General features: G+C 43.6%; 1 protein-coding gene across 18 annotated transcripts in view; it reads right to left on the bottom strand.

Annotated features, from left to right (window-relative positions):
• Positions 1-25829, bottom strand: part of mical2a (microtubule associated monooxygenase, calponin and LIM domain containing 2a) — a 45339-nt gene that overhangs the window by 11936 nt on the left and 7574 nt on the right. For all 18 annotated transcript variants that reach the window (XR_006838452.1, XM_046346049.1, XM_046346053.1 and 15 more), the window contains exons 2-13: positions 16313-16693; positions 10116-10323; positions 9534-9650; positions 7375-7476; positions 5161-5316; positions 4901-5001; positions 4078-4335; positions 3850-3965; positions 3599-3725; positions 3326-3422; positions 1891-2038; positions 11-210 (exon numbers count right to left, since the gene is read on the bottom strand). Coding sequence is in view for 17 of the 18 variants with exons in the window: in XM_046346049.1 (XP_046202005.1) it covers positions 11-210; positions 1891-2038; positions 3326-3422; positions 3599-3725; positions 3850-3965; positions 4078-4335; positions 4901-5001; positions 5161-5316; positions 7375-7476; positions 9534-9650; positions 10116-10323; positions 16313-16573 (1891 nt within the window). In the remaining variant the exon portion in view is untranslated. The remainder of the gene's footprint in view (positions 1-10; positions 211-1890; positions 2039-3325; positions 3423-3598; positions 3726-3849; positions 3966-4077; positions 4336-4900; positions 5002-5160; positions 5317-7374; positions 7477-9533; positions 9651-10115; positions 10324-16312; positions 16694-25829) is intronic.

The following is a 25829-nucleotide window of genomic DNA, read 5'->3' as shown; positions in this document are numbered from 1 at the left end:
TGAGGCGTACCTGAGACGGGCAGTGGGGTGCCACGGAACAGCTCGTAGAACTTGGAGAGGTAGGTGACCATTCTGGTCTTGTCTGGTTCCTGACCAGCAGCCATCTCCACCCCAGTGGTGAAGGGCCGGATGCCAAACTCCCGCTCAGCCAGGTCACATGCCAGCTGGAGGTTGTTAGCCGAATCCTCCTCATTCAGCGAATCAAACTCTCTGAGGGAAACCGATTGAAATGGTATCACGCAATGTTGTTGTAATGTTGTGTGGTTAACTAGGTGAAGACTAAGCTGGTGTCAACATAGAAGTTATGAAACAGTTCTAGTCTAGCAGTGTAGCCCTCACTTCACCACAAAGAAGAAGTCATAAATAACAAACTGCCCTACATACTGAGTGTGACATGTAATACATAGTTATGCTTTCCAAACTCCCGTTCACATACTATAGGGTTTCTCTAAAAGCAGTTGTGTCTTCTGTGTGCTCTGTTTCATCACACCTATCAGTAACACAGACAGAGAGAGAGAGACAGAGAGACAAAGAGACAGAGAGACAGAGAGACAGAGAGCTGACATCGGGAAAAAGGCTCTTCGATGAATCTCAAAAGTCATTCACACCCACCACTTACATTTACTCACACAAAGATGGGCTGTGAGTAGTGAGAGGCAGGGGCTTGTGGGTAGATAGTACACCAGGACATACATTTACTCACACAAAGATGGGCTGTGAGTGAGAAGCAGGGGCTTGTGGGTAGATAGTACACCAGGACATACATTTACTCACACAAAGATGGGCTGTGAGTGAGAGGCAGGGGCTTGTGGGTAGATAGTACACCAGGACATACATTTACTCACACAAAGATGGGCTGTGAGTAGTGAGAGGCAGGGGCTTGTGGGTAGATAGTACACCAGGACATACATTTACTCACACAAAGATGGGCTGTGAGTGAGAAGCAGGGGCTTGAGTGTAGATAGTACACCAGGACATACATTTACTCACACAAAGATGGGCTGTGAGTGAGAAGCAGGGGCTTGAGTGTAGATAGTACACCAGGACATACATTTACTCACACAAAGATGGGCTGTGAGTGAGAAGCAGGGGCTTGTGGGTAGATAGTACACCAGGACATACATTTACTCACACAAAGATGGGCTGTGAGTAGTGAGCGGCAGGGGCTTGTGGGTAGATAGTACACCAGGACATACATTTACTCTCACATAAAGATGGGCTGTGAGTGAGAAGCAGGGGCTTGTGTGTAGATAGTACACCAGGACATACATTTACTCACACAAAGATGGGCTGTGAGTGAGAAGCAGGGGCTTGTGGGTAGATAGTACACCAGGACATACATTTACTCACACAAAGATGGGCTGTGAGTAGTGAGAGGCAGGGGCTTGTGGGTAGATAGTACACCAGGACATACATTTACTCTCACACAAAGATGGGCTGTGAGTGAGAAGCAGGGGCTTGTGTGTAGATAGTACACCAGGACATAAATTTACTCACACAAAGATGGGCTGTGAGTAGTGAGAGGCAGGGGCTTGTGTGTAGATAGTACACCAGGACATACATTAACATACTTTCATGCCTGGCATAGTTTACATTAGACACAGTCAGAAGGAGACAATATTACGGCGTGGGTGTAAGAAGTTGTGCTATTACTGGTGTCTTGATGTAAATGTTAGCCTAATGTAGAAATTCCCCATTACACAATATGCCATAGAGGCATTTTATGAGGAGCCAGTCTATCGACTTACAATGACGAAGTGCTACATGCCAGGGTGTGACAAGAAGTCTCACACATGGAGGTCATTTACAGTTACAGGAAGGTACATGAGGCCAGTCTTACTGTGGTGGTTTACAGGGTAGTTGTGTGTTGCAGTGTTTTGCTCTACATACATGAGGTGGGATCTGAACCGGTGGATGAGGGCACAGAGAGCCAGGCCGCTCTGCCACGAGGTGGTCAGGTCTGTCACGCTCACGTTCCTGTAGCCCTCGGTCTGTTTCTGACACCACGTCAGCAGTCTGCCCGGCCTGATCTCCGACTCTACACACAGACAGGAACAAGGTGTTCAATAGGGTGAAAATGGCGTGAAAATGGGAGGCACTACCTAAGCTGGTCCAATAAGAAGAACATAGATGTTTGTTTTCTATTTCCCATTTGACATTTGTGTGACTGTCCTTGTCTACCAGTGTATCAGTGTTTTGTCACTTGTCGTGTGTTGTGTTTTTGTGGACACCAGGAAGAGTAGCTGATGCTTCTGCGAAAGCTGATGGGGATCCAAATAAATAAAATACTAAACACAACCCAGCTAACAGCCACCCACCCACTCACCCGGCAACACAAACACAGAGCTAACAGGAAGTGAGATCATAGATGTGGGACAGTGACAGCAGGTGACGTTAATGAGAGGTAAGACTGATAAGAGGTAAGTTAGAATAGGGGCTGAGGTATGCATATCACTCTGTCAGGACATGTTGAACCTGTCTGTCATTGTGTAATAGGACCCATGGTTGTGTAACAATGTGTTTGGTGCATTATGTAGAGGCCAGGGTGTGCTTAAAGATATACTGTATACATGGAAGAAACATTTTCTGATGATGTAGACCGTACTCATGTTTAACATGATCCATGGGGCCAAAAATATCTTGAAACGTAACCAGCTAGACTTTGTTAGGTCTGGTATCTGAGATCATCCTAAAGATATCACAGATGCGTTTAACTACTAGTGTATCAAGTCACGTTTTTCCTTTTCACAATACACAGAACCACCAGCTTTGGCCTCCAATTAAATGATGAATATAGGGGGGAGGGTCTGTACCCTATATGTCCACAGTCAAGAGGCTTCACCAAAACCCCCCTCTCACCATGGATCATTGAAAAAACAAACCTCAGACGGCGACTTATTTCCTAAGCAGAGATTCATGGGGGCTCGTCCTCAGTCTGACACTGCTGTTAGCGAGAGAAAAGGTCTGCCTCGCCTTAAAGACTGCTGTGGGCCTCTGTCTCAGAACACTCCCAGGGCACAGGGAACGGGAGAGAACTCAATAGAACTAGAGTGGAATGGCTTATCTTCTCCTACTTTTTGGTTAAATAGCCACTGAATGAATGAGTGCTGCAGATATTTGGGCCCATGAAACCCAAGGGACTCATCCGTCATCATTTTCGAGTTACTTGAACCAGTTGAATAGACATCACAACATGTTCTGTAGGTTGGAGCCATGCACTGGATCAGAGGTAAGTCCATACTAGACAGCGGTATCCAAACACTGTACTAAAGCCTCCCAACTCCACAGTCTCTCTGGCCTCTCCTGTATCGTGTGTGTGGCTCACCTCGTCTGGCCAGGTTCACAGGGCGACGTATTGTACCATTACGCTCCAGAGAGCACGACTTCACTGGCAGCTCTCCATTGATGTACAGGTGACGCACCTGGAAGAAATAACAAAGAGACACAGCTGAGATTTAGGCAGAAGAAGAGATAAGAGATAAGAAGACAAGCACAGTCCATCCTTCTTGTGTCAATGTTAAGGGTGAATCTGATATTGGTGACAGCAGAAAGTGAATACTGCAGCAAGCAATGTGATCCTTGAGAATGGCCTTCGTACCTGGTTTTGCCTGACACAGGTGGAGATGAGGTTGGGATACCGAGTCCCAGGGTCAATGGTGTACTGCTCAAAGTTTTTGCCAATGTTTTCAGTGGTTGTCTGCGGCAGGATTCTGTAAAGACTCTCCCTGGAGAAATATATATATTTAGTGTGTGTGTGTGTGTGTGTGTGTGTGTGTGTGTGTGTGTGTGTGTGTGTGTGTGTGTGTGTGTGTGTGTGTGTGTGTGTGTGTGTGTGTTTTGACCACTGACCTCTCAGCTAGCACCTCCAGAGGGGTCCTGCCCTCAGCCCACCTTTTCACCATCCAGGCAGAGTCAAAAGCAGCCAGGAAGCCTCTCGCACACCCTGTACCCATTGGCCAGAATGGCTGCACACACAGAAACATAACATCAGCATAACAGTACATTTAGCTGAACATACAGTATTAATGTCCAACTATTTTAAAGCATGATTGAACCCTGTTGTCACAGCCTCCTCACCTCTAACAAGCTGTCCCCAACCAGTGCCACCAGTAGCTGATGTCCGAAGCGTTCTCTGACCAGCGCTGCGTTCTCCGAGGCATACATGCTGGTGAAGTCAAACATGGCCACGTCCGGCTGGCCACAAGCATTTATGGCAAAGTCCAGCGTGGGAAGCTGGTAATTGGTGCCAAAGTCAGCAGCTTCACGGGCGTAACCCAGCAGAGCTTCCTGGTTCACATTCTCACTGCTCAGCAGCATCTCTGTGTCTATGTAGTCCTACGAGACAAAGTCAGGGGAATTGTGTTTATGAGAGAACATGACCAAAAGGATGAAGTAAAAGAGGCAAAATGAGTTGCAACATTGATACCCTAGGTGTAACAACAGTTATTCACCTTGTATATTAGAGGACCATTAAAGATGGATGCTCTTTAATTTGTACTGTGACGCCAGTCTCAAAGTCCCACATTGTCTTTATGAATGAATTCATGGGATGACCCATGCAAAACCCTGGCAAATTGAAGTGAGCGCGAGCGCTGAGAGGGATTCATAAGCCAGTGAAATATGTGCTCCTTCAGGGATGTTTATAACACTTAGCTTTCATGGATGTCATTGTGGTGCCCGTCCGGCTCATAGGCTGTTCAACTGGCAGACCACCAAGGATGAGATTCCTCCGACCCAGCACCCTCCTCTATTAACTCCTCACCTCTCCTTCTCTCTCCCCCTCTCTCTATTTCTCTTCCTTTTCACACACATCTGAATACAACACCCTCAGACAGCAGGAAAAACCATACCCGAGTCTGAATCTAGTTGATGATCCCTGATCTAAACAATGTTTGCTCACATGAATGATGACACCCTTGTCCAGTAGGCTCTGCTTCTTTGCTGTCATGACAAAGTAGTGTGTGTTGTCCTTGTAGTACACAATGTTCTCCAGGTCAATACCTGCAACAAATGGCAGACACAGACAGGAAGGTTAAACCCCCCCATGATAATGACAGGGTTGAAGACTGCTGTTGTTTGACAATGTGTGAATTTAAGTGCATTCTATGGCCAGTCTGCTCCTCTGGCTGACTCATTGGCTGTGGGGGATCTCAGGCCCACCTGTCTCCTCTTTGAGGTCCAGGAAGAACTTCTGGTTAAAGATGAAGGCCACACCGCTGATCTCCTCCACCTTGGCCTCGGCCGTGGTGTTCCTGTTGACAAAGTTGGCCGTGATGGCGATAGCCAGCTTACCACGGAACTCCTTCCTCTTGAACCCTGAGTGCGAGAGAAAGAGGGAGAGAAAGAGAGAGAGGGATAGAGAAAAGAGAGAGAGATGGGATGTTACTATTCTCTGGCCAGGCCAGCGGAGTCATACTAATCCAGAGGAAATCTAGCACCGAGCTGTACTCACAGGCCAGTTATTTTAGGATCAGAGAGGCTTGTTACCGCGGTGATACTGTTTATATCACCAGGGGAACAAAAGCCTCGGCAGGAGAGTTGGGTCAGTACTAAAATGTTATGATCTAATAAATATGTTTTCCAGGATGATTAACTTTCACAACTTCAGGTGGAGTAGAGTGCAGTCACTCCTTACATGAACTGGACTATCGTAAGAGAAGGTGCAGTCTCGTTTTTTCACGGTGAGATTTTACAATATGTACTACTTTGGCTGCAATTTCGTATACTTCTGCTATTTAGGATATCAACAACAATGGAACAGAATTCAGTTCCTCTTCAGATAGAAACATTGGGGGAATGCTTCTTGCATTGAAGTTTAATGCCATCCTCTCACTGATCCTGAATTTCTTTTTTTTAAATGGAGACATTTTAGAGGCTCATTTAATATGAACTTTCTGTGTCCTATCCAGGGCCAAAACATTACTGCAGGCAAGCCTTAAAATAGACTGAATCATGGGCTCAGACTTTTAATGCCAGACTGCTATTCACTTGGGTTCCTGTTGCTGCTATTCTCACAGTTACAGTTTTATAAAAAGCTGTCTGACTTTTTAAATGACATGCAAAACCTTGCCTTTGTGAAAGAGAATGTGGTGATATATTTTTTTAAGTCTCTTTGTGGTGTCAAAGCTCTACCAAAGCTCCTAAAGCCAATAAAAGGCAACCAACCACAGCCAATACCCGGGATATGTCACTCCAGGATGCATGTCCCACAGGCCACATGTTAGTATGCTTATAACTGTCCTGGGGAAGAGGAGGGTTCTGTACCAAAGCCCTTTAGCGGAGGAAAATACATCAACATTACCTCTAGACCTGTAACTCAGGAAGGAAAGGGAGATGAATGTTCTAATGTGTTCAGCCTCTCTTCCTCCTACAAAATAATGTATGAGCTTCTGAGAGATGCTTTTCTAGGAGGTAGCATTTTAATATGAGCCAGAAATGTTCCATTACGGTCATTGCTAATTCACTGGGGCATCCCCCCCCCCTCACATCACTCTTTCCAATGCAGCTGTGTTCCTCTCAGACGATTAGCTGGGTACAGAACAGATTGCGGTATATTTAACCCCCCTCTCAGACAGGGCTTGCATGGCAGTTCAAAAGTAGAAGGACTTCTAAAAAGAAAGTTTGCCTCAGGCTTTTCGTCATCAGACGATGACCTAAACCCCTCATTGTTTGGAGACAGAAAATGCCCTTTTTAGGAATAAGCATCTGATGTGGATTGGTGAGGAGATGACAGGCATCTGTGAGGGAGAGTCCTGCATGCATGCATCAACGGTTGAACAGCATCCAGATGACGACACAAACAGGGTCCCAGATCTTTTTTATTGCAACGATATGGTGATTTCATGTGTAACCTTGCCCTTTGAAGGAGAGATTAATGACATAGGGTATCGTTTTACCGAGGCGAGCTTGATTTTATGGCTTCCTAACTTTCTTGGATGAGACTATGCTTTTTTTAAATGGATGCTTTGTGTAGCCAAAAGCCGCAGCCAATAACAATCGTATGTTTCTTAGTTACAGTTGTTAGGCTGCTATCCAGACAAAATAATGATATGAGAAAGGTGTCCTGGATATTATTTGAAACAAGCTACTGCCAACAAAGCTACGTAAAACATACTTTTCAATATAGAAATAGTGTTTGAAGGGCCTCCAGATAATATCCAACTGCATTTGAACTTGTAGCTAAATTTAGCTTTGGAGCAAGTAGTGTTTAGTAAACATATTGAGCAATCTCAGAGAGAGCCATTCCACGGATGTCATCACATGATATCATATACAGTACCATATCACCATATCCTATGTCTGGGGTCAGGTCCTTAACGGTATGTAGATATACTCTGCATGGATACAACCCTCCCATCCCTCCAGAGTTCTCACCTTCCAGGGTATTTCTCCTCCCATCAGCGCCCACCACCACGTCAAAGTCAATGTTTGCCACGGGGTGATCGGCAGGCCTGATCTCAGCTCTCCAGCCAGGCCCTGAAACACAGACAGAGGAGAGGAGAGAGAGCAGGAAGGGAGGAGAGTAGGGGAGAGAGGGTCAGTACAGTTCCACATTCACAGGGACACACACCTCAAACAAACATACTTATCAGTATACAAATGGGTAGAGTTCAACCCAGATAGAGAATGAGAGGACACGGGCTAGAGAAACAGACACAATATTTACTTGGTTGCTCTTTCGGCCTGTTATTTCTGGGGAACAATATTTATGATGCCTATCAACACCAGTGGGGAAAATGGTTTGCTAATCCTGACAGCTCTCAACAAAGAGGGTGACACAGAGGTCACACACATTGTGTCATTTAACTCAGCAGACTATACCGTGCAGTAATTATATAAGATATTGATTAATGTGGGCTGGCAGGTAGCCTAGTGGTTAGCGTGTTGGGCCAGTAACCGAAAGGTTGCCAGATCGAATTCCCGAGCTGACAAGGTAAAAAATCGACCATTCTGCCCCTGAACAGGCAGTTAACCCACTGTTCCTAGCACGTCATTGTATATAAGAATTTGTTCTTAACTGACATGCCTGGTTAAATAACAAATCAAATAAATAAATTAAAATGTCAGTCTCACTTGTACTGTATAATTGATACCAGGGTGTCAACCATCTACATTATATAATTCAATACATTACAACATTTTAGCACGTAGTGGATCAAATGTGGTGAATAATGTCAGCCACAGAGGCAGTGTGAGACCCCAGCAGCGTTGGGTTGGCTGTCTATCTGCTGTGTAATATCACCATGTCAAAAATGCATTCCATCATGTCAAGGACACCGAGCACCCTGTGACAGCAAAAGTAGGGGGACCATTCTGTATCCAAATTTAGTAAAGACTCTTGTTTTTATCAGTTGGTTGACGTCGCTGTCGAGGCCACACATGGGATAGCTAATGACCTCCAGTCCAGGAGTCCAATCAACAAAGCTCTGTAGGAGGGAGGGGGGTCAAGTGTAGAGGTATTTCAGATAGCCAGCCTTTCAGCTCGGCGCCACATCACCATCCACCCCGCAGTGTTCACATCTTGAAGCAGCTAGTACTGTACTGTTATAAGAACTTAGTCGAGGTGGCACGGTTGTAATTACACTGGCGAATCAGCTCTTAATTAACTTCCATGGCCGTAATTTGGCTCTGCTGCTCCTTAAACAAAGCCACTAGGTCTGCTCTGCTCACTGAATTTACTGTGTGCTTTGCTCAGCAGCAACCATAAAATAACATTAGCATCTGGCGAGGTTGCTAACCATTAGCAGCTGAATAGGAATGGCGAAGCAATGATTATGACTTTTAAACATTTTGATTTCCATGGCAATGCAAATATCAAATAAAGGGTGATCAGTGCACTACTGTAACAGTGCTGCTGTTTACGGCTGGTTGCCAAGGAGATACACTGTTGAATTGGGAGGCAGAACTACTCCAAAAGGTACTACTTATGGACTTCAGTAACTCCCTGTAGCTCAAGGTACAGTGATGTAAAGCAGCGGAATGCTATGGTGTGGGAGAGAATATACTGTGTTGGGATCCTCTGGGCAGCCACATACAGATGTAGGATCTTAATTTGATCACCCTGTTGAAGGAGAACTTTCCTGCAATGCAGGACATTTTAAACGTGTAGTATATTTGAGGTTTTTCAAAAGGCTTCTGAAGTTGGTCAGACTTGATTTTCCCTTAAGAAAAATGTATCAACCGCTACAAAAATGTCCATTAATTATAATCCACATAACAATTCACATTTCCTGTTGCTGCATGATTATTTTCCTGCTGACTGTTGCTGATGCAAGGCTCATGTTAAGAGGCACTGTTGATGTTCTCCAAATGCATTGCATGAAGCTCTTCAACCCCAGCTAACCTGTCAGATATTGGAAGTCTGGTTTCAAATGCTGTAACCTAGCCCTTGCCTGAACTGCATCCAAAACACCCTTAATGGTTATTAGGAAGGAGCAGGGATGATGGGTTGATTGGTACTAGGCCAATGTTGATGGAGCTCAATGGACATACAGCTACTGTAAGTGACGGCCTGTAAGTGGGCTGTCACTCACCGTCATTCTCCTGGTTCTCTGGAGGTTCCAGCAGTTTGACAAACTCCACATTGACATGGAACTCCACAGCTACGAGCAGGGCGATCTTCAGCAGCATGAGCTGGAGCTGACGAATACCTGGCAAACACAGACAAGAATTAGGAGTTCTTAGAACCATGCAAAAAACCCAGCTGTATTTTCTGCATCATCTAATACAGTACCTAGTACATGCACACTGCACCGGTATCCATGCATTTACACATTATACACACAACAAAACTTGGCCTCTCAGCTCTGCTTTGTATCTCTGTAGCTAAGAGCAGATGGAAGCTTCACCTTCTATGGCTCACAACCTTGACATTATGCAATGGAAGGGATTGGCAGCATCAAGGCTACCAGACAAAAAATAGCTTTGGAGGGGAAGAGGATACAATAGCATAATCATTAGCTGAATCAAACAATATCGATAAGCAAAATATTCCATTGCAAAAGTAAGTACATGTCGGGCTATGGGGAATGGCACTTATTAATAACAACTGCTATGGCTGTACGGGTGGAAAGGTTTCCTGATGAGATGCTTACCCCACATGTAAAAGTACTTACTGATGTGGTCTATGGCTCCAGCGCAGAATTTGCCGTAGAACTTCTTGGCCCCGAGGCCCTTGAGGTCGTGGATGGTGTAGGGCCACAGGTGCAACACGTTGTTCCTGGAGAAGGTGTCCCTCTTCTCAATCACCACCACCTTGGCCCCCAGCAGAGCCAGCTCGATGGCCGTCCGCAAGCCACATGGACCTCCGCCAATGATCAGGCACTGCAGGGACAAGAATGACAGAGGGACACCATTATCATTATGAGTGCAAATAAAGGACTCAAAATTGTATTTCATAGTCACATTTCTGTTACACAAAATACGATACATGTGTGCATTATAACCATATGCCTGCCAAAGAGATCATATACTGTAACGTGCCTTATCATCATCATAAATAATACTTACTGAAAATAGAATCATTGTTTTAACCTGTAGACATACTCAATAGCAGATTAAATATGAGGGGATGAGTTGAGTGTTTACTGTATATTGCCAAGTAAAGTGCCTGGGGTGGATGTTTATGGTTACAGTATGTTGTGTGTTACTCTGACCCAGCGCTGGGAGAGTATGTGTCATTACCTCAACCGTAGATCCTTATTACAGCCTAGTCCTATCAAAGACATGATTCATGTATCTGCCTCACTCATCTGCCTCACTCAAATATGCATGAAGTCAGTTATTTTGGTTTAAAGGATCCTTCTGAGAATGTGTGGTGAGAACATGACTTCATCCAGGCTTCTAGAAAGGATGAGAAGGAACTTTTTTGGAGTGTTAGTTCTTCGGAGGAATCATCTCACCATCCAACCACTCCTGAGTCAGACAGTAGCCCCTGCAGTGGCCAACGAGTTGGGTGGCTTCCTGTTTCCTTAACCTTATAACCAATCAGAGCCTCTCTCAACCAGGCTCTGCCATCTCAGCCCACTGTGACCTTTTCATTTTAGATCCCTTATTTCCTCCCCAGCCCAGTCAACCCACACACCTGAACTCTAAATCCCCCCTGTGTGCAGGGAGGGCCAGCAGTATATTTGAACAGCGGGTCTCACTTCCTGTCACCCTGTGTGTTTGCCTGAAGAGCCACAGGAACGCACAGGAGGTGTCAATCTGATCAATATTGTGACACGGTCATGTTTCAGCCCCAGCTTCGGGGGCCTTATCATGGTTGTATACTGTAGCTCTGTGCTGAATGGGGTATACTCGCTCTCTTTTTCTCTAGCTTTCTATCCTTCTCTCTTTCTCGTTCTCCCTCTCCCACACTTTCTCTCCCCCCTCTATCCCCACCCCTCTCTCTCTCCCGCTCTCTCCCAGGGTGCTGTTTACAGAGCTAAACGTGCCAGCTGCCCAGATCACACCATAAATGGTACCACTGCTCCCGGCAATAAAAATAATATTGGGCTTTAGTCATTCTGTTTTCTCATTCTGCGTGTGTGAGTCTGCTGCAGGGTGTCATCAGGAGGCGAAGGAGAACATAACATTACCAGCCTAGGAGTAAGAGTATGAGGTATTCGATACTCATCAGGTATACTAGCCAAACCCAGGTGGCTGCGCGTGGCTGTGTCTGAACAGGAATGGTCCAGTTCTTTTCATCACGAGGAGTGATTAAAGTGAATGGGCTCTTTAACCATTGTCAGAAGAATCAGACAGTCACTGAGACGTGCCAGGTGTGTTAAGCATCACCGCCACAGAGGAAAAAGAAAAAAACATATGGAACAATGCCTTATTCACAAACACAGAACAACATTAGCTCAGTTTATTCAGATGTGCCTAAACACACATCCCACAATGTGGGGAATTATCAAACCTGATATGAACTAGATAATCACTATCAAAGCATTACTTTTGTTTTAGTCTGTCTCTATGGTGCTATGAGAGATGAGCGGTTTGTTTTCCCTGTTTCTATGCGGTGCTGTGTTATCGCAGATGGGAGGGCTTCCTGAGGGCCCACTGCAGTTCTGCTGAGTCAGATCACAGCTACTTCCTGTCCCGCCCCCACCTGTGACCTCACCCGCTCACCCTCACCAGGATTGGAAGACCCCGCCCCCCGCCTTTACCTTTCATTCTCTCCCGTTCATTACATTACTGCACCTGGAGCCCTATTAGATGGCAATCAAATCAAAGTTTATTGGTCACGTACACAGTTTATCATACTCACTTCATGCAGAATGTACACTGGAGGCCAACTCAAACATGCTTATCAAATGGAAAGTGGACACAATGTCAGGCAGCTGGCAATTATTGTCTCCTGGAATCCTGATCAATCTATAGAGCTCAAGACTATAAGATACTGCTGAACCAAACCTTATCCTCCATAACTGCACTGTTTTTGAATGAATACAAATGACTCGTTAAACTCTACAGCTATATCTCTTTAAGGAGTATAGTATGTCCTCTAAGGTCTAAGACATTAGCTGACTGGTGGTCTCTAGTGTGTACATGCTGTCCAGCCACTTCAACAGGCCAGCCAGGTTAGATTGACAGGAACACCCCCAAACACTGGGCTGAGTGGAGCTCCTTAACACACATGCTTATTCTGGCTTCACCGGAGTAAAACAAACTGCCTGTGTGTGTGTGAGTGAGCGAGCGGAGCCTGTGCACCTGCAGACATGATGTGATGCCTCACTAGCTTGGCCCAGCGCACGGTGATGGCTCACGCTGTTTTAGGACAAAACGTCAGACTTAAGGTACAAAATCCACTGAGAGAGACCACCAGGAGAGCCACAACATGAACTGGCAACCCTCTCAGACAGCCATCTGGGACTTCATGGGAATTAGAACAGGAGAAAAGGAGCAATACTCGTGTCTGGGCATGAAATAGGCCTGAGAAACAGGCAAGGAGGGCACAGTGTGTCTCTGAACTTTCAAATCATACCGTAGAAGGTTCCATACAGTGAATTATTTGCTCAGTGGAAGCACAATTTTCCACAGTGTCAAACCATATAATTAAGGGAAAATAGGTCCATCTGTCAAGATGTCACAATTGGCAAGGGAGGATGCCAAGCATGGAAATGTTGATGACACACTGTTCAATGTTGGGCCATCTAGGGTGAGATTTACGAGCCTGACAAAGACAACCTGTTATAAAGGGGAGCTCCTCTACAATGAGGGGGGGAAATAATCCTTAAAAAACAGTTGTTCTGTACTTCATTCTAACCCGCATTCAGTGGGTTGTGAAGTAAAGAGTTCATGTCTTCACTGTAGTTTAGTCTAAAGGGCAGGCGACTGGGGAACTGAACAGTGCAATAAACAACAACACAATGAAAACGTTTCCATGTGCTTCATACATGAGGTATGTGCCAACATTATACAGGCATAACAGTTCACGTAAGAAAAAGGAAATGAAATGTAGCACTTATGATTGAAGGCATTTCCTGAATGCAAAGCCATCCCAAACATATTGCCGTGTTGCTTTGTGTTTGCACAACTGAGACCACAAATGATCATGCTATTTGCCGTATGATTTAACTAGGCTATTATTGCAATGATAGTATGTGTCATAACGTGGAGTTTGATTGCCTGATAACTATAATACTTAAAAATGCAGAGAACAGACAAATCAGTCCCTTAATAGAAAACAGTGTCTGTATTTTGCTGAGTTATACTGGCGCTGAGGTGCAGGTCAGGAGCTCACCTTCAGGACATAGCCGGTTCAAATAGTTTCCATAGAATCTGGCACTGGACAGCGGCACCGCCCTGGAAAACTAACCGTCTCTCTCACTGGGCCTCTTCCCACTTCAGCTCACTTCTCCAGACCTCTCAGATGAGACGAGCACAAAGCAACTCTGATACTAATAAAATAAGCTTGTCAGATCTCGGGCTCAAGAAGCCACTTCAATAGGCCTAAAGCGCTTACATTTAACAGCATAATCAGTGAAAGAGACTAAGCCCAGTAACATATGACCATTTTGTTCAGTGTATCTGTTTCATATTTTAAAAAATAAATACGGCCTTCACTGTGTTCCCTATTAAAAATGTATATATAAGAAACCAACAGTACGTGTTGTGTCATTAGCATTATGGCCAGCTGTATGCAGTAACACACTGGGGATGACTTCATATCCTTTACAGATTGTATCTCCAGCAGGCATTTGGAGGCTGGGTGAGGAATGCTAAAACATTATTATTCCCTGTGAACCACCACCAAACCCTAACGCATCGCTTACGCCATCCACACCTTGTGAAGAAAGTCAAGTAAAGTCATTTATCAAGTTGTGGCAGGTGGGCCGCAATTAATCACAACAGGATGCTGTGGGAGCTGTCCGTCAATTATTTTACTCCTTAAATCTCTTATTCTGTAAACAGACTTGAAACGTAAGAGGTGAGGATAAGTTGAATTCTAGCCTCAATTTTTTTTACAAGGTCGTTCCTGTTTCCATCCACACAGCCAGCATAAATCAAATACTTACGTGAGTCTCTCCTACTGTACCAACAGTATGGTTAATTACCCAGAACCAAGAGACTGTACATCTGTTTTATTACTTTGATAAATAAGACCATTCTACACTGTTCTGTGGCTTGTCAGACTGAGGAAACCTAGCTGAAACTATTTGGCACGGGACTAAAGACAATCAGACACTTTAAATGAAGGGTTCAATAGAACTGGGATAGCACCTAATCATGGCATACTCTCAGATCAAGGGGGTATATGGTGTTCCAACCTGGTTTATAGTTGGTATCAGAGAGAACTAGTAAAAAGCTGTCTTATTTTGGATAACTTAAAACACACTTTAATCATATCTGGGCAGGGTTCCAACCTTTTAGGAGGGCCCAATAAAGAACACCGCCCCCTCAGTAGAACCAAGGAAAATAATCACACTTGCTGAGTGATGCTGTCTGTGGATGTGTGTTATGAAAGTATTCTGGTGACTGATTGAGGGTGATGTAAGAGGCAACACTCTGTAGAGCTGTGGATGAGGTGGAATGAGGATAGTGCAGAAGTGAGGGAGGGGGGAGTTACAGTAAAGGCGTTGGCATGCTTCCCAGCCGAAACAGTTCGGAGGAGTTTGTGAATATATTAGGATGACATTTTGTGGTGTTTTTTTGTTAGTTTTGGAGGGGTTTTCCGGCTGTTCGGACACATTTAGAGAAATGCTGCATCTGCAACCAAACATCTTAGTTCGATGTAAAATTGCCCAAATAAGATATCCTCTGCAAAAACATCAAAATTAATGACAGATTTGTTGAGTTATCTTAGATGAATTCATTCGGACTATTTTGAGGAAGTATATACTGGCTATGGGGTTTCAAAATGTACAAACAGTACCCCTGCCACTTTTTTTCTAGTTTTTCAAGGGACTATGTGAGCACGCTTGTTCGGTTCGCCTAGGTGAGTTCGAACTGGCACCAACCGACCTGAAGCATGCTGATGCCTTAAGTGTCTGTGTGTGTTTGTTTGTTTGATTGTGGGCATGTAATAATAATAATAATAATAATATGCCATTTAGCAGACGCTTTTATCCAAAGCGACTTACAGTCATGTGTGCATACATTGTACGTATGGGTGGTCCCGGGAATCGAACCCACTACCCTGGCATTACAAGCGCCATGCTCTACCAACTGAGCTACAGAACCACCGCATGTGTGTGCGTGTGCGTGTGCGTGTGCGTGTGCGTGCGTGTGCGTGTGTGTGCTGAGATTAACTTTAAGTTCTGTCTGATCAGAAGAACACACTTTCTCAGCTGTTTATATGCGTCAGCAGCAGTAAAGGATAGTAGAGGATTTAATGTGTCCTGACAGGTACGGTTTAAAGTGATGACCGTAACGTTGCCTAAGGGACTACCCTCCACAATGACAGAGCACTTCTCCACTAAGGAAGGACAAACTGCCGATTGACTAAAACCGATTACAGCTAGGAGAAATGCAGAGAATCAGTCACACCTCACTATTGTGACTTGAATCTGGATTAATCACAAGCCAATGGGTCAGACCAGTCATACAACTCAGTTACACAACGAGAAGTGAAATGCATAACATTCATAAATATTACTTCCACATGAATATATTGGGATCTTATTTCAAACTACTGTAGGGTGTGCACTGGGCATTGTCAAGACAATTTTCACACTGATGGTCTTGGAGTTCTTTGTCTCTTTTGTCTCCAAAGACTTCCATGCAACAGAGCTCTGTGCCAATAAAACCAAAGGTATATTCAACACCTCTGTATGATACAAAGCAAGGGTTATTTGAATGTCAGGGTGAGTGGCTGTTACTTTACCTTGGTGCCCACACAAGCCTGGCCCTTCTTATACTCCTTGTGGCAGGTTCTCTTGTCCAGCTTGGTCCAGAGGGCCTTGGCCCTCCAGGAGGTGAGCCTGGTCTTCAGACTACAGTAGAACGTCTCATGGTCCTGAGGGTCTAGATCCAGCAGCCTGCACAGGAGGTTGAAGGACTGCAGGGTGCCCTTACAGGTGGAGGCTTGGATGAAATTCTCAAACAGCTTCCCTGCCTGGTCCTTCTCCTCCTCGGTCTCCCCCATCTTCCCCGGCAGGAGTGCAGGCTGCTTGGCTGGTGCTGGCTTGCCTTTCCTCCTCTCTCGCTCTCCCCCAGCTGTCTCAGTGGCTACACCCACAGCCTGGCCCCCATGGTCATGCCCAATCTGAGGAGGTACAGAGAAAACATAGAGTCTGATGTCATCGCAAGGCCTTTAGAAGTGTAGAATCCTTAACAGATGGCTTTATGAAACAGTGGAAAATTGTTTAAAACAGTCAAATATTGGACAGGAAAAGGGGCAACCCTCCATAACAAAATATATTTGTTTTATTAGGTAAGTTTAAAAGGTTGACGTTTCGACTTTCAATGGCCTTCTTCAGAATAATCACAGAGGGAATAGAATCGTTCATATAGGGCATGGGGAAGATAATTAGAGAGACAGTCAATTAACCAGCCTGCAACAATCACTGGTTTTCTACAGAACAGGTTTCATTGCATTTATGTTGCTTCAAATCAATGACGTACATATTGAAACATTTGGCATTAGATAATGCATTGTAACATTTCCAATGTAAGAATAGATGTGTTTGAACTCTCATAGAAAGCATTTTTACTTGCTGACAAACCAATGCAGCATGCCATACTAACTGATTGTTTATAGATAGATCCTGGGATAACGATTGTCTTCATTTCTGGACAACAATGGACTGTAAAAGAGTGCACATTTCCAAAAGTCACAGCTCAAGTTCAAAAGCTCAAAATAGAAACCTGTTTCAAAAGATGCAGTACTCCCATTTCTATGAACTAAATGACATACAGGAGGACATACAGTAACACAGAGAATATCAACACAACACACCATCGAGAAAAAAACAGTTTGTTTCATTCTAATGACCAAAACTATGGATAAAAATACCAGACAGCTCATTGAGGTCAGACAGTTCTGTCCATGCCTGTTTGCACATCACTGACTTGGCACTAGTGGACACGGACATACTGCTAATCAGGGAGAAAAAAGTGCTTGTCTTGTGGCTTTTGCCCTCCAGCTGAAAACTGGACAGATGTAAATATATATATATATAATTTTTTTTTTTGAAATAATAATAATTTGCAGAAGAGGGACATCTCCTACCCCTGTATATACTACCTAGAGTTGTAGACTGGTCTCATAGGTATACATTACATAGTAAGTGTACAACCGGGACACTCAAATTAGTATGAGTGATATGCATTTTTACTAATTAGCAGATTTGCAACTACTTACTACTTTTAGCTACTTTGCAATTACTTAGCATTTTAGCTAACTCTTTCCCTAACCTTAACTCTTTTAGCTAACCCTAACCTAACCTTAACCCCTAAAAAAAACAAATGTTAGCATTAGCCACCTAGATAACATTAGCCACAACACATGGGAATTTGTAACATATTAGAGGTTTAGCAAATGCATAACATATTGTACGAATTGCAATATGTAACTTATCAATGAATTGTCATTCTAAACATATCATAGAAACATCTACAAATTAATACATACCATATGAAATGTAACACACACTAAATGTAATGTCCATAGATCTACGTAATAATATAATAATTTTCGTAATGTACGTACTAATACATAATAATATGAAATGCTCTGAGACTACATTGAGAGCTGTGTATTTTTTCCGCTTCCTGCTAGTATTTCATAGCTGTTGAATTCCCTAAGATAGTATTGATGTCTCGACAGGTCCGAAGGATAAAAGTGAAACAGAATATTAGTTTGAGGACAACCTCTCTGTATCATTGAGTGGCCAGGGTGGTACTCAGGCCACAAATTACCTGAGAGAGACTGAAAACTCTTCATTAATTATGATTGAGGCTCACATATGCTTACTTTTACTTTAAGCATTACCCTCATGCACCATATATTGAAAAATGAAACTGACACAAGAAAAATAACCCAATCCCCTCCTTCAATAACCACTAATCAAACATTTGAAAATCATGCCAGGGAATCCACACCAGAGCACAACATCAAAGCGAAACATGGAAACTTCTCCTAAAATATGGGAACGTTTTGGGTGGAGATCATGGCTTCTGTGAGGTTTGGGAACAGCAGTCATTTGATATTCAAATCATCCATGGAGAGGGCTGGCCTGTGCTGGGCTTGGCCATGGGAGAGGTGAGCCCAGCCCAACAGGACCTGCTGCAGTGCCGTCCCCCACTCAACTAACACTACAGGGCCTGGGGGAGGTACACTATATATACAAAAGTGTGTGGACACCCCTTCAAATGAGTGGATTCGGGTATTTCAGCCACACCTGTTGCTGACAGGTGTATAAAATTAAGCACACAGCCATGCAATCGCCATAGTTTGTCAAATGTCTGCCCTGCTAGAGCTGCCACGGTCAACTGTAAGTGGTGTTATTGTGAAGTGGAAATGTCTAGGAGCAGCAACAGCTCAGCCGCGAAGTGGTAGGCAACACAAGCTCACAGAATGGGACCACCAAGTGTTGTAGTGCGTAACTTCACTAGTTCCAAACTGCCTCTGGAAGCAAAGTCAGCACAATAATTGTTAGTCGTGGGCTTCATGAAATGGGTTTCCATGGCCGAGCAGCCACACACAAGCCTAAGATCACCATGTACAATGCCAACCATCAGCTGGAGTGGTGGAGTGGTGGAAAGCTTAACGCCATTGGACTCTGGAGCAGTGGAAATGCATTCTCTGGAGTGATGAATCCTGTTTCACCATCTGGCAGTCCAACAGACAAATCTAGGTTTGGCGGATGCCAGGAGAACGCTACCTGCCCGAATGCATAGTGCCAACTGTAACGTTTGGTGGAGGAGGACTAATGGTCTGGGGCTGTTTTTCATGGTTCCGTGCTAGACCCATTACTTCCAGTGAAGGGAAATCTTAACGCTACAGCATACAATAACATTCTAGACAATTATGTGCTTCCAACTTTGTGGCAACAGTTTGGGGAAGGCCCTTTCCTGTTTCAGCATGACAATGCCCCCGTGCACAAAGTGAGCTTCATACAGAAAGGGTTTGTCGAGATCGGTGTGGAAAAACCTCACTAATGCTTTTGTTGTTGAATGGAAGCAAGTCCGCGCAGCAATGTTCCAACATCTAATGGAAAGCCTTCCCAGAAGAGTGGAAGCTGTTATAGCAGCGAAGGGTCATGCAGTGTATCTGCCCTGCTGCCTACTGGAGTTGGGCCGAGTGGCACCACCTCTCCTCTTCCAGTGTGCAGCAGCTGTTGAGAGAACGATATACCATCTGTCCATTAAGAAAAGTGTTATGATGTCACTGACACACGATAAGCAACTCCATACATGAGACTTGTCTTCTGTTGTCAAGTCCTTGAACCAACTCTTCGTTCTCAGACAGCTTTCGGGATGCGTTTTGGGAAACAACTCTAAATAGGCATACTTAAAAGGAAAAATCCACTCAAAAACTATCTTCAGGTAGTTTTTTCCATTAGTCCACTGGTGATACAGTCTCAAAATGTTTTGCATGTCAGCAGTCAAGTTTCAAGATATAGGATTTTCAAGAAGCAAAGTGTCACTCATGATGATGATGCATTTTGGGACTATATACCAAGGACTAATGAAAAAAATAAAATATAGATTTTTCCTGGAACATGAGCACTATTTGTGGTCACTGAAAACAGTTCTCATACAAACAAAATCATCCTATCTTACAGAATCCCGTTTGGCCCAAACTAGCTGTATATTTCGCATCCTGTTCGCAGTTGTTGTTTCTTTGCCTTACAGTCATTCATCCTGGATAATGGGATGTTAGCTCGTATTGAGGACAATGTGGGAGGGGTGTCAACTTTTGTCCCCCAGGCTGATACACACACCATAGTGACCCCCGGCTCCTGTCCCAGTGTCAGACACAAAACCCTATAGGCCTCTCTCTGGAGACAGCCAAGCCACAGACCGCATTACAACGCTGCATGCCTCACATAGCACTGAACTGCTCCATCAACAAGAAACCAGAGGCAATGCCTACCGAGCTCTGTCAATGGTTCAACCACAGTTATCCAATGGCCGTGCTCATGACTCTGGGCCCATTCTGTAGTCCGTTATCAGTGTGTTTTTGTGATGTAATGTTTATGAGTGCTGGGAGATGGCTGGGAGGGGCTCAGCATAGTATACAGGTGCTTTAATTAGTTTGGGGCAGGGTCATTTGTTTATGCAAAGGGTGTATTATTATTCTGCTGGGGGATAAGGTTGTTCCCTTTGCCCTGCAAGGTGTGGTACAAGACAACATCTGCATTCACACCATTGTTGAAATAACAACAGCAAATGGTGAGAAAATCCTGCAGTGGATGGAATAAATGGACTGCTTTGTCTTCTGGTTATATTGGTCTTGTTGGATGTGACCACATGATGGTATTTGCAACAGTTTTTTTCTGTATAGATGTCATAATAAAAACTTAAGGACTTCTGTTGAACTACAGTAAACAACCGCTTGGGCTTCCATTAACAAGTAGTTGTACTCCCAGAACAACATTTCAGGAAGAAATTTTAATATGTGGCTATCACAATATCAGACCATTTCCAACTAAAATATACAGTAACTACAACTTCTTCTTGGAAAGTTGAAATACAACCAGGGGTTTGCGCTCCAAGCTTCACAAATTGTTTAAAAAGCTATAGTATTAACACCTGCTGGGGAGGTCTTTCTGTGTTGGTTAATGGAAGCTAGCACACACTGCCCTTACGGTGCCTGCAGAAAGTATTCAGACCCCTAGACTTTTTCTACATTTTGTTACGTTACAGCCTTATTCTAAAATTGATTAAATAAATGTTTTTTCCCTCATCAATCTACACACAATATCCCATAAGGACAAAGCGAAACATGTTTTTAGAAATGTTAGCACATTTAAAAATGTATTGAAAACAGAAACACCTGTCTATATAAGGTTCCACAGTTGACAGTGTGTGTCATAGCAAAAACCAAGCAATGAGGTCAAAGGAATTGTCCATAGAGCTCCAGGACAGGATTGTGTCTGGGCACAAATATTGTATTTGATAATTGTATTTGATAATAGTTCTCATAACTTTGTTATTCAAAGACACTTGACTCTGACAGAGTATACTCTACAGAGAAACTGAGGCAGAGCTACAGTATATAGCATATAGTATATGTCCTGAAGGTTATTCTGAGTTCAAGTAATCCAGCACATTTTTCAGAGGGATGAGTGTACATGCTATCAGTTTCCAGAGGAGGAATTCCCGAGATGTGAAGTATGTACCTGTTACAGCTGGCCTGCCAAGGCAGAACAGCTAAAGGGAGCTACCCAGAGACACACACTCCCTCAAACACACACATACCTGTATACGCAATATACTGTAAATAAATCGGCACATTTTCTTTGAGAACAAAACAATTATTCAAACACCAGCTATTTAATTCATGCAATGAGACTTGTAGTGGAGGAGTGAGGAGAATCCCAAGTCACCTTAACACCTAAAATACCTTTACAACAACACCAGTGTCAGGTTGTATTAAGACTTAGTCTAATAACAACCAACCAGGCAATACATGGTATTAGGCAGAAAACACTGGCCAATAACTTAATAAGTGGGCCTATTGCTGCATCAGCCATGGCCATAGAAACTGAGCAATAAAGTACATACTGCTAGACCAGTAAAACACAAAACAATGACGTGATGTCCATCTGTGTTGCTCCACACAGCCTCTAGCTATCAAAAGACAATGAGAAGCTGACGACTCAAAGGAAAACCGTGTGAGGGCTGGGAATGACACGTAATGCAGTTAATTACCGAGAGAACTGAAGGAAACCAGGAAGGAAGCCCTCAACCCCTGATAAGCAGACATTACGCCTCAGGGCTGGACAACAATCTAAGAAAACCATATGTTCCAGCATCCCGCCAACAACTTTGCCCCTCTCCAGCCCTCATATCTCGCTTGTACTATCTCAACTCTGAGAAATCTGGCTGCTTCTTCAGGCAGCGGTGCCAAAACAAAGGAGAGCGTCTTGGACACGGTTAAAAACACTGCGTTATCTGTCCGGTCCCAGTGAATGTCATTCATCTAGAGAGGAGAAAATAATGAATTTACACAGAAGCAGGCGCTGGAGAGGTGAAGCAGCTGTCTGCCGTCTGGAGGCCTGTCTGACCCACGCAGTGTGTGTTAACCACATGTCCTCTTGGACTTGGAGAAAGATTTATCTGGACAAACTTCAGACACACCAAGCACACAAATAATGTCTGTCCAGCTATTTGAAGTTTGACAGACATTATGTAATCCACTTAGCACAATAGTTTGACCTTATCCAGTGGCACATTCTTTTCTTCATTTCACACAAATAAATGAGCAAATAGCTGACAAACGCAGTGAACTCTCACCATGTATAAAGATCCCACACAAAGAATGCTCTGATGTTCTTAAATCAACATTGAAAAATCAGGGAAGCACTGGACTGATGCCATATTCAATGCAATCATTACACCAATAGACCATACAGTAACATGAGGTCCTCATAATGTGAGTGAGATCAAGATTCTTACGGTGAGAAGTGACTGCACACTGCACAAGGCAGATTTTTTTTTGGTAACAGACATTCCCCAAGACAGTCAGACAGACATTCAGTCAGCAGAGGCAATTGGATCCAAAGATTCTGTTCCATATTTCAGAATGGCACCGAGGGGTTTATATGACACTGTATGACCACAGGGAAGGAATAGAGGAGCCGGTAAGGCAGCTTTCAGGGAAGTCATGCTCAGAATAGACAGGTGTCATGTTCCAGAGGAAAACAGCACATGTCCTGGAGGATAGCCTGACATCTGTATAAGACCACTCTACAAACATAAATACACTGTGTTGCTGACCTCAAAGAGAACAGCTCCTTCAGACCTGAAGGATCTGTGCCACTCTTCAGAAAAAGGACTGCTGGACTCTGTCCATGACACTTGATGACCATTTATTGTGATCATAAACACAATGATGGAGTGCTTAGGGGTTGTTGCTCTGTAAACACAATTATACTTTAACCCTTACAGTAATTTGAGGGTAAAGAAAGTCATGATATGCATCCAGCAAGTGGTGTAAAGTACTTAAGTAAAAATACTTTAAAGTACTACTTAAGTCGTTTTTCGGTGTATCTGTATATTTTTGACAACTTTTACTTTTACTTCACTACATTCCTAAAGAAAATAATGTACTTCTTACTCCATACAAGTAGCATTTTGAATGCTTAGCAGGACAGGCAATTGCTCCAATTCATGTACTTATCAAGAGAACATCCCTACTGCCTCTGATCTGGCAGACTTACTAAACACACATTTATTTTATTAACGAGGCAAGTCAGTTAAGAACAAATTGTTATTTACAATGACAGCTTAGGAACAGTGGGTTAACTGCCTTGTTCAGGGACAGATCAACAGACTTACTAAACACACATTTATTTTATTAACGAGGCAAGTCAGTTAAGAACAAATTTTCTGGCTCCCCAATGGTGGAACAAACTCCCTCACAACGCCAGGACAGCGGAGTCAATCACCACCTTCCGGAGACACCTGAAACCCCACCTCTTTAAGGAATACCTAGGATAGGATAAAGTAATCCTTCTCACCGCCCCCCCCCTTAAAATATTTAGATGCACTATTGTAAAGTGGCTGTTCCACTGAATGTCATAAGGTGAATGCACCAATTTGTAAGTCGCTCTGGATAAGAGCGTCTGCTAAATGACTTAAATGTAATGTAAATGTAAACAAATTGTTATTTACAATGACAGCTTAGGAACAGTGGGTTAACTGCCTTGTTCAGGGGCAGATCAAAAGACTTGTGTCTTGTCAGGTCGGGATTTGATCTAGCAACGCTCGATCCACTAGGCTACCTGCCGCCCTTCATGCTTTGTTTGTAAATTATGTCTAAGTGTTGGATTATGCCCCTGTCTAAAAAACATGAAGGAATTTATTTAAGGTAGGGTAGCCTAGTGGTTAGAGCGTTGGACTAGTAACCAGAAGGTTGCAAGTTCAAATCCCAGAGCTGACAAGGTCGGGGATCTGTCGTTCTGCCCCTGAACAGGCAGTTAACCCACTGTTCCTAGGCCGTCATTGAAAATAAGAACTGACTTGCCTAGTTAAATAAAGGTAAAATTAAAAAAATAAAAGGGATTTGAAATTATTTATAATTTTACTTTTGATACTTAAGTATATTTGAGCAATTCCATTTACTTTTAATAGTTAAATATATTTTTACTCAAGTAGTATTTTACTGGGTGACTTTACTGGGTGACATTTTTACTAGTCATTTTCTATTAAGGTATGTTTACTTTACTCAAGTATGACAAATTGGGTACTTTTTCCACCACCGCCTCCAGCTACATGTGGCAGAGCTCTGATGTGTTATTGGGTCATCTGATATGTGAGTGTGTCTGTTTTCCTGTCCAGATCAAAGGGATGGAGAGCTGCCACTGTGAAACTGCCTTTGCTGGAGGTTAAAGCACAAGGACTGAGTCAAACTCCTTTAAAGTTCCCTTAATGACCGATTTCTGAGCTTGTACAAGCCAGGGGAAATGTGTTAATGTGTTCTAGTTGCCGATTTATATCCTGCTGATGACCGTGGTGGTTTAAGTTGGCAGAGCGGGATCCTACTGAAAGGATCAACCAATTTAAACCATGCATAAATCCTGCAAGTGATTTGCTTTCTGAGCCTCAACCTCCCACATCCTCGTTCTGTCCTGGTGCTGGAGCTGTTGCCTGGAAACATGTGCTCACTTCCACAGTGTGGCTCTAGGAAGGAAATAATACAAAGAGGAAGAAGAAAGTTCACACAGTTCTGCTCTGGGATATTGTGAATAAGCCTACAGACAGATGCTGCTAATTTGGAATGTTGTCTGCTGTTTTCTTGACTTCAGTTTATTTGTCTTTACTGTAGTGAGCCCTGAGAGAGACATAGCTCCGAATCCAAAGGCTTGGTTCATGTCAAACTAGTTATACAATTAGATTAACCTGAGGCCCCAGAGCAGGTGCTCTGGTGCGGTTTTTTATCTCTAACATCCGTGTATAAATCAAACCTCACACAGGCAAATTGTCCATCTGGCAATTCTAGCAAATGCCAGATGGGTCAGACCATCTTTTTGTTGGGCTGGCTGGTAAAAACAAAACAAAATAATTTAAAAAACGGACATGGCAGGAGGTCCATGCGCCTGTCAAGATTTGATTTGGCAATTTCTCCATTGTCAATAATATATTGGAGCATTTGGGACGGCCCGGTTTTCTGATTGGCTGAGCTGAGGTCACAAAAATTGTCACATTCAAACTCAAACATGCCTCAGTAA

Source organism: Oncorhynchus gorbuscha, linkage group LG04 (genome assembly GCF_021184085.1).
Source record: "Oncorhynchus gorbuscha isolate QuinsamMale2020 ecotype Even-year linkage group LG04, OgorEven_v1.0, whole genome shotgun sequence".
Lineage (NCBI taxonomy): Eukaryota > Metazoa > Chordata > Actinopteri > Salmoniformes > Salmonidae > Oncorhynchus > Oncorhynchus gorbuscha.
The sequence above is the reverse complement of the archived record's forward strand: the minus strand, read 5'-3'. Positions and strand labels throughout refer to the sequence as shown.